The following is a 9,234-nucleotide window of genomic DNA, read 5'->3' as shown; positions in this document are numbered from 1 at the left end:
TTTTGCTAGGTCTAGAAAACGAGGCCATAGTTTAGAGTTAGAATTTTAAGTTGCCTAATTCACCCCCCCTCTTAGGCGTCACGGTCTATCTTCAGTCTCATTGAGTGACAACTAGGATTTAAGTTAGTGTGTGCTTAGCATAGGTTTCATTCTTGCTCTTAAGGACATTAATCTTAATGTGAACCTTGCTAAGGACATGATTAGCTTGTTGCCTATAAGGACTGACTAGCTTGTCTTTTAAATACATTAGGAGCTGCGTTGTTTGGGGGTTTAGAAATTTCATATGTTAAGGTTTATCACTTTAAATTTTCAGAGCTCAATTCATCCTCCTCTTGGGCCATTCAGTCTTACACCCACATGCATAGATAAAGGTCCCAAATTGTAGGATCATAATTAGTGGAATCACAAAATCATAAATTCTACTTAATAAAATCAAAGAATCAATCTAATAAATTAAGATCATAAAGCCATAAAATCACACTATAGATTCACAGATTTGACAACTATGGCTAGAGGACACCAATTCAAGGTTATAATGAACATAAGCTCCATGTTCAACAAACATCACTGTGTGACTTACATTTCAAAATAAAAATCACAATAATTTATACTTTAACTCCTCAAACTCCAATTACTCTGTGTTTGGTTGCAAGGTCGAAGAGAGATTGGCTAGTTTGGTCCCTCTTTCACATGTGTTTGGTTTGAAGACAACAAGTGATTCATCCCTTAGAGGAATATATCCTAAGATGTAGGTTCACCCTATCCTCAGAAAACGAAGGGACATGCGCTTCCCTTTTCTTTGTCATCACGGGTCGTTCGCTCCGTCCTCTTCACGGGTGATGAGTTCTTGAGGTCAATCACCGATGGTAGCAACATGACTCCATCGGGACTCAAGTTCAGCTCGACGATGTGGCGCTCTAGAGCCAACACTAAATCGACCTAGTCCATGTGCCACCCTAGGCGATGGAGGTCAAAGCGGAGGAGTCTAGGTGGCTAAGGTCAGGGCAGAGAAAGCTAGGCAGCTGAGGTTCAGGTGCTTGGCGTCATGATTCAGGGTGACGAACAAGAAGACGCGGTTCAGCGTGAAGTTCATGAGGCGCATGAAGAAGAGGGAAGAAGTGAAAGCGGGATGTATGAGAGGATGACAGGTGCCCACCCGGCGCCGGTCAGGCGACAATCTGCCCGACTGACTAATGGTGTTAATTGTTGTCCATCCCACTTGTCTAAATCACCCCAACCAAATAGAAAACATGATGGGCCTATCCTTGTCAACAAAACACATAATGGGAACATCCTATTCTCAAAATCAGAACGTCCCCAAACAATAAAAAATGTTTCACCAACTGGTTGCAGCTTGCAACAATAAGATAACAATTCAACAGCAATCTGTGTGCTAACGATTTCCAGATTGTCTATAATCCAACAATAAATATTACAGATATAGAAGGTGCAGAGAAAATAATATAGCATGCTGTATTTCAACCTTTCAACACAGCATGATACCCTCCTGAAATTTATACCCTTTTTCTGTTCTATTATACTGCTGACTATGACTATTGTCTGCACGAAAAACAACCACCCTTGGTCGCATACTTGCTTACTATAAGACATAATTTTACACACTACATTTGTGCTAGCACAATGAGTGCTTCTACGATATGAATACTGCAGAATCATATATATTGTATGGCCAGCTCAGACAGACCAAACCCTTGCACCAGTTTGCCTACGATCATTGCTTATCAGGAGCTCACAGCAGCAGCCATGCCCTAGTAAATTAACATGAAAAGATAAGGCACTATGATTTTCTCCACATTGAATGATGTCAAGCTGGCTATTCTCTCCAATGCCTTGACCAGAAGCCCTTCTTTCTTGTTGGTTCACTCCCTGAAACTGGTGTTGATGGTCGAGAACCATTGGAGAAATGTCTCCTAAAAAACGGACGACTAAACGTATCCTTCATGCTAGAACTTGTGCCAAACCTGGGTTCTCTCTTAACTTTCTTCTGGCGCTTAGAGCTCCCATCAAGTTCAGTATCAGCCATATTTTTCGATGTCTTGTTTTTAACCTTCAGTTCCATCTTTTTGAACAGTTTTGTTGTACATGCCTCACCATGGGTGCATACAGGACAAGGAGGATCATATTTCTCACTTTCTGCAGCAATACTATCTAAACAATTTGCATGATATGCATGACCACAGAATAAAACAGCAACTACTGCCAGTTCATGACCGTTACATGAAGACCGCTCCTTTAATAGCCTCGAACATAGCTTGCATACCTCTTGGCCAGGGGAGAGTGCACTGGGATGTGAACCATTTGATCTTGATGTTTTACTAGCAATGGAGCCAAGGAGTTCATTGTCAACAGACCACCTATGTCTTTCAGTTGTGGCCACCATATCAGAGGGTGTGCGAGTTGACCACCCATCAGATGTCTCACCTTGCAACTGCCCTGCAAACATATCATTGCTACAGGCAGAAAGCTTGGAGCTTGATGGCCTTTCTGCAGAGCTGTTTCCACTTAAAAGTTTGAGGGATGGAATGTTTCCATCCAAGGTCTGCCTGTATAGTTGATGCCCAGGCAATTGGGTTGCTTCCCTTGTCGAATTTGGGTCAATGCAAATTGAATGACTTCTAGAGGAAGGATCTTCTGAATCTGCCTTCGGTACAGGGGGCGGTGTTGAAAGAAGAGACTCTGATGTCTTTATATCTGAACCAACAGTTACTATGTCAGGGGCTTTAGAAGACTTAGCCTGCACAAGATAGTGAAACAGCAATGGAAATAATCATTAGAAACGATTGTATAGCTCAATAATCACATCTACTAATTTGGAAATGAGAATGATACGAGACTGCACAAATGCCCAGTACCACATACCTCAAGAGTTGGATTGGCTGCAGTAGACTGATGTGCTGAAAACATGAAAAGAGATGTCAATAAAGAATGATCTATTTCTCCAGTGCTTAGCTGTTTGTTCCCATAGGCAACAGAACCTCTGCAGGCTGGTTATTTGTCACTATATGGGTTTAGCTTATGATATGTTTGAACTGCAAGTTTGATAATTTAAAGGTATCAAGATATGTGGCATTTGAGTTTCTATCATTTTAGCATGCACTGGGAAAAAATGATTTGACTCATGGAGAAGAACAAGAAACACAAAATTAAGCAATGAGGAAATCAACTTCATTTCATTGTAGCATGCATGTATTCCTATTCAGACAGTACATACCCATAACCATTCAGTCAGTAATATGAAATCCATGCAATTTGATACATGTATTCAGACAGTACATGGAACGGGAACACAGGACAGGAGTAAATACTAAACACAAGACAAAGAAGTATTTCAAGCCTATACCTGGAGGATCAAATTTTGAGAGCTTGGATGCCATCTTTTTGTCAGATTTTTGCCACTTGACCCTGCAGAGGACATCAGAACGACTATCCCCACTGTTATGGCCTTCAGTTGGTGTAATGAAACTATTCTTTACTTCTGGATGAATGTTTCCACTACTTTGATTAGAGAACACCGTACTGTTCTCCATTATATCCTCTATGTGTGTACGGTTGTCCCACCGGAAGCTCCATGATGGTGAGTGCCTTACCCGGTATGTAGAAACTTCAACTGGAGCCATAGATGGCTGAGAACTTTCCTTGGCAGCTATACAGCAATTAGCTCCCATATTTATTACAAGAAGTCAACGTCCTTTATAGACAACCTTAAACAAATCTCAGAAATTGACCATGTAATCAGAAATTGCTAGTCATACTGTCATACATAACATGCTGCCAGTACCAAGGTGACACTGCAAAATAATGAAAACCATCTCATATTCATGAAGAAGCAAAGGAATGACTCCAAGAAAACAATAGCAGAAGTGAGGGCATCATTAGCTATTAGCTATATACTAAAAGGTCTTGAAACATTCCTTGTTGGCACAGCATTAAAAAGTGAAAGCAACCTTAACAAGGAACCAACGAGCATCAGAAATAAGCTTACTTAATACAGTACAAAGTAGGTCCAGTGTTAGATTTTCTGTTAAACTTTGTGAGAGATGAATTACTAGGTAGGGAGCAATTGCCTTGCAATATATATGTCTGAATAGAAGCAAACATAGGATGGAAAAGAGAGAACAAATTGTATACACAAAAAATATAATATGAGGTTAACTGATCCAAATACAGTGCAACAAATCTCATAATGTTTTTGTGGACCCCTTCCTGGGAAAGACCTACAGGCGCAGACCAAAGAAGACTCCAGGCATCCACTAGTGGCTAAGTTTGTTTGAGACTGAGTCAATTATAGTTTGTCGATCTAGATTGGTTTGGTTAGCGAGTTTGTTAGGGTCGGCTCTATACCTATGAGATCAACATAACTGTTGAGATTAAGCAAGAATAAACATAAGATTTAGAATCTCCAGAGGGAGAGTGAGTTCAGTTTATCTCTGCCATCCCCATCTACTATAACCGACCATCCAGCCATAACACATGAACATGTAAACCACTAATAATCATCTCGGCGAAAGGGCCTCTAGCTGAGTTGGTTAGGTGGCTTGAGTAGCACTCTTTGTGTCCTGGGTTCTACTCCCCGTGGGAGCGAATTTCTAGTCTGGGATTAAAAAAAAAAATCCCCTCGTCTGTTCCACGCCAAAGCACAGGTTTAAGGCCCGGCCCTGGTCGTGGTTGTTCTCACATGGGCTACGGTGCCGATGTGTATGGGTGGGGCCGGGGTTCTGGGGTTTGCTCGACCTGCGTGAGAAGGTCTTCTTCTTAATGCAATGCCCAGGGGTTGTCTTACCCCCTACAGGTCAAGTTTTAATAATCATCTAGCATTTGGGGAAATTAAGTTTAGCTTTGTTAAGTTCAATAAATCATAAAATTCAGAGAATTCATTGGGGGAACGATTTTCTGAAGGTAAGTGTATCTTGTGGATAAGAGAAAACCAGTAGCTCATTTGAAGTATGAGAGATAATATTTTAAATCTTATGAACATAGGAGCACTGTCAAGCACCACTGAAGTTAGAAATGAAAAACATACACTAGGAGCCAACCATTTGAATACAATACAAACAAACTCCTCAAAAAATTATATTGAAAAAGAATCTCACATATAATTAATGGGGGTAAACATGTTAAGGAGCTTAACAATAGTAAGAGAATCCACGGAAGGCAAGATCAGGTACCAATGTCTGATGTATTCCAAAACTAAAAAGAACCTACCTCTCCCGACAGCACATAAGCATCTTTGGTATTGTATGTGTATGTCAAATCAAGAATTGTGGAAACCACAAGGCTGGATAGCAAGAACAATCACGTATTCGGATATCAGATTGGCGCATAAGGTACACCAAATGTACGAAGCTTCTTTTGTACAATTATTAAAAGTGGCGTTTCAGCATAACCATGACCCATGAGAATAACGATGCGAAGGCAGGGGCACGCGGACCCAGTAAACGACATGGGATTACACTTTTACACCAAGTAATTTTTGCAAAATAAATCGAAGTTAGTAGTCAAGTATACAATTGTAATTAGATCAGATCCGAATATAAATAGCCAAATAGCTTAATTTAGGGTTCCGGTACCCGGTTTCGCAAGCAGGAATGGAAGAGAAAGGGTGGGCATACCTGGTGCGTGCTTGTCGCCGGCGAAGGACGCGACGAAGACCTGGCGAAGGGAACGACGAAGACTTGGGCACCTGGCGTAGGGCGTCGGCGGTCGACCAGTCACGAGAGAGCGGAGCCGGGGTGAACGGGAGAAGAAATGGCAGGGGCGAACTCTGAGCGTTTCTTTCCAATTTGACCCTTTTCGTAAACTTTATTTTTACAAATAGGCCCCAAGTAGAACTATTTCAAGAAATGGTTCCAATGTTCGGTGTGTATAGCCGATATATATGGATCTGCATCTGTATAACAGTTATTCTTCGTCTAAAACCAAACCTGCCACGTTGGTGCCAACATGGCCGAGCCAAACTTGGCGTATATAGCATGCAATCTAACAAGTACGCACGTCGAAGATTTCATGAAAATTCATCGAAAACGAATATATATCGCCGAGTTTGATTAGATTCACAACAATTATGCATGTGCGTTACAATTTGTTGAGAGGTGCTCATGCGAATGATAATAAACTAGTATTTTTTTTTGTTAGATTTAATTGAGCTGGGCTCAACCTTACATCAAATAAGTTCCAAAACACATAATAAATACCAGTGCAATAAATGATTAATCTCATATGGAAAATTAATAGGATGTTGATGTGGCTTATGTACAATTGCTGACGCGTGTTCAAGAAAGGGAAAGACGAGCCACATGCGCACACATATGCCACCCGTGAATAGGCTTAGGTGGCTAGTCCATGACATGAGTGGTGTGACATCTAGGAAGATTTTGGAGCTCCGATCCAAACTCAGAGATTTTGGAGTTCCGATCCAAACTCAGAACCTGTTTGGAACAAATGAATAGAAAATAGAGGAAAAGAAGAAAACACAAGAATGAGATGTAGGTGTTGTGAAAAAATAGAGGAATAAAAAAAAACACATGAAACATATAGACAAGGTGTTTGGAGCGTGGGAATTATAGCACTGGCTAAAACATGAGGTGTGATTAAAAGAGATGAATACTTATTTTTATTACAACGTCAAATTTTAATTAACAAATAAATATGTGTGTAAAGTTTTTTTTTGCAAGGAGTAAAGGAAAAATTAGTAACAATTTAATATAATTAATAGACAGATTGTTCGTGGCGGGAGCAAGACAGGAATAAACAAGCACGGATAGCAGCCGTGATTATGACACAGAATAGTAACGTGTGGCAGATTAGTTTGCTAACATATAGTTTAAAAACATTTATGTGACTACAAATCAAATTTATCATTTTAATTGTTTCTGGCATGTAGGATCTGTCGTTGGTCAAAAGATGGAAAACTCTGGTGATTACTCATTCACTGCTGTTTGTTCTCGCCCAAACCTTCTCTTCTTTTCACGCTATCCCTTCACTGGTCATGCTCTCTATCTCTCCCTCACTTGTTGAACTGATCAATCGTGCACGCTCTCTCTCTCTCTCGAAACACGCCTTCTCGGCAGTGGCGAAGCCAGGATTTAAAACTTGCGTATTCCCACTTCCATCTCATAAAAAAATCGAATCCATAGGCTTAAAATATTTGGGAAGCAAGGCTGAAAGGCTGATTTTTTTTTTGTTTTTTTGGGCTAAATTGAGTGGAAATGCTATACAGAATGTTGTATTATATATATATACATACATATAAGTATATACTCATATATACATTAAGATGTCCCAAAATAGTTGGGTATTCCCGGAAATACAAGGGAATACCCTTGAATCCGTCCATGCTTCTCGGATGCCTTCTCGGACTTCCGCGAAAAAATTGGCCTCCAGTGGATGTTCTGATTATCTATACCAAAATCAACAACACGTAATAGCTCGGTGGGGCAACTTCTCACGAATGAACACCTTCCTCGGTGCCCTCCCTGTCTCTATACCGTTAGTGGTTCTAAGTCCGTTCAATTTTGGCCAATTTCTCTCTAAACCCGATGGTTCGGCCTTTTTTCGCTGGTTCTATTAAACGATTGGTCTTTTAAGTGGATCGAAGCCGATCAGGTCTTAGTTCTGGTTTTTGTCCTAATAAATTGGTGTTCCTACGCTGCTATAGATTGATTTATCACTATCGTCATTTTCACTGCTATAGCAATAGAAGTGACGGTGTTATACTTTCTTCTCCGGTTAGACCGATAGCTAGGCCTCCTAAGAAGAAAAACCGGCAATTCAAACTTCTACCACCGATGGGTTAATAATAGATGCGGCAGTGGTATTTTCTCCCGTGTATGAAAAACCGAGTCGACTGGGATAGGCGTTATGGCCGCCGGCCCTACACGACTGTTTGGTGTACCAGCGGTAGTAAATTCAACGTGGGTTATTTTCGCATTTCCCAACTACCCACAACACAGTTGCATCACCATTACTCTATGCCTCGTCTTCCCTAATGCGTATTAACTGCTCCTCTCAGCTTCTCCATCTTCAAGGTTAGCCTATTTAAGCCGGGGCTGGATGCGTTTTTTGGCAATCCACATACTCCTTCCTCCTTAGATACAGATAGATACAGACAAAGCTATCTTGAGCCAACCATCTATATTTTCTTCATTGCCATGGCGCTCCTTCTCCAACTCCTCCTGCGGCAGCAGCAACGTGGGAGAAGGTCTTCAAGATTGGGTACTACCGGCATATAGGCGCAGCGGGGGCTGCTCGATCTAGGTGCTAGTGGAAGTTTTGCGATTAAGGGGATTCGCTTATTTGGGCAAACCAAGGGGTACTGAATTCACTTTGGTATCCCTGGTTTGATATCCAATATGCGCAAGGCCGCTAGGAAGGTGATATGCCTGTATGTATAGTTGCCACCTTTCTACCTTGCATATTTCTTGTGCTGCCGTCGATTCATCAGTCCGGCGCCCTAGCGATCCTCTCCTTCCTCTGGAGCAGCAGCAACGACAGCGATGCTTCTCTTCCACGCCTCCTCTTCTTGCCTCTCTGTCTCCTGACCGTGAGAGGTGCAGCAGGGAAGGTAAAGCACCTCACTGAGATGCTCCTCTTCTTGCCTCTCTCTCGACCGTGAGAGGTGCAACAGGGAAGGTAAAGCACCTCACTGAAATGCTTCTCTTCTTGCTCTCTCTCTTAATCATGAGAGGTGCAGCAGGGAAAGTAAAGCACCTCACTGAGATGCTCCGCTTGCTCTCTCTCTCTCTCGACCATGAGAGGTGCAGATGCTAGTGGAAGTTTTGCGAGGTGTTGCCTCGTCCTTAGCGTGCAATGCCTGTCTCTAGACTCGACTATGGGATATACCTGTACTTGCAGGTCTTTGTTATTGTACACCTAGTAGTCTTCGATAGGTCCTTGTTATTGTACAACTGTAGAATGTAACTGAAGTTATCAATGAAGTTGCTGCGAAGATTGTTACTGTGTCGTTTATATAGAGTTTTTGCCTTAAAAACAATTAATAACTGAATGGCGATGCTTGTTACTCTATTTTTTTAAATATCATAGTATTTGCCTTGGCTACACAGATGTGAGATAAAACACCTAACTGAGATGGTGCTGGGTGGAAATATTTGCCTTGGTTTATTTACAAATTGGTTTGCTATGTTTGTAAATTGTCATTATTTCAGCTCCCGTCGCTGTTTCATATGGTGATTCAGCGTTAGTGTTAGATCACAAAGT

At 41.4% G+C, this 9,234-nt stretch overlaps 1 protein-coding gene across 2 annotated transcripts; it reads right to left on the bottom strand.

Moving 5' to 3' along the window:
* Nucleotides 1-1,362: 1,362 nt before the first annotated feature.
* On the bottom strand, nt 1,363-5,781 carry LOC136451900 (uncharacterized). 2 transcript variants are annotated; one of them, XM_066452579.1, is made up of 4 exons: nt 5,631-5,781; nt 3,362-3,809; nt 2,881-2,915; nt 1,363-2,755 (listed from the first exon to the last, which is right to left on the bottom strand). In XM_066452579.1, the coding sequence occupies exons 2-4, from the start codon at nt 3,684-3,686 to the stop codon at nt 1,835-1,837; spliced, it is 1,281 nt and encodes a 426-aa protein (XP_066308676.1). In that variant the 5' UTR covers nt 3,687-3,809; nt 5,631-5,781; the 3' UTR covers nt 1,363-1,834. The 2 variants fall into 2 exon arrangements, with proteins under 2 accessions (XP_066308676.1, XP_066308677.1); XM_066452580.1 differs by lacking the exon at nt 5,631-5,781 and having other exon boundaries at nt 3,362-3,423; nt 3,609-3,744.
* Between the last annotated feature and the right edge of the window lie 3,453 nt (nt 5,782-9,234).

The sequence above is a fragment of the Miscanthus floridulus genome, chromosome 5, assembly GCF_019320115.1.
Source record: "Miscanthus floridulus cultivar M001 chromosome 5, ASM1932011v1, whole genome shotgun sequence".
NCBI lineage: Eukaryota > Viridiplantae > Streptophyta > Magnoliopsida > Poales > Poaceae > Miscanthus > Miscanthus floridulus.
The sequence above is the reverse complement of the archived record's forward strand: the minus strand, read 5'-3'. Positions and strand labels throughout refer to the sequence as shown.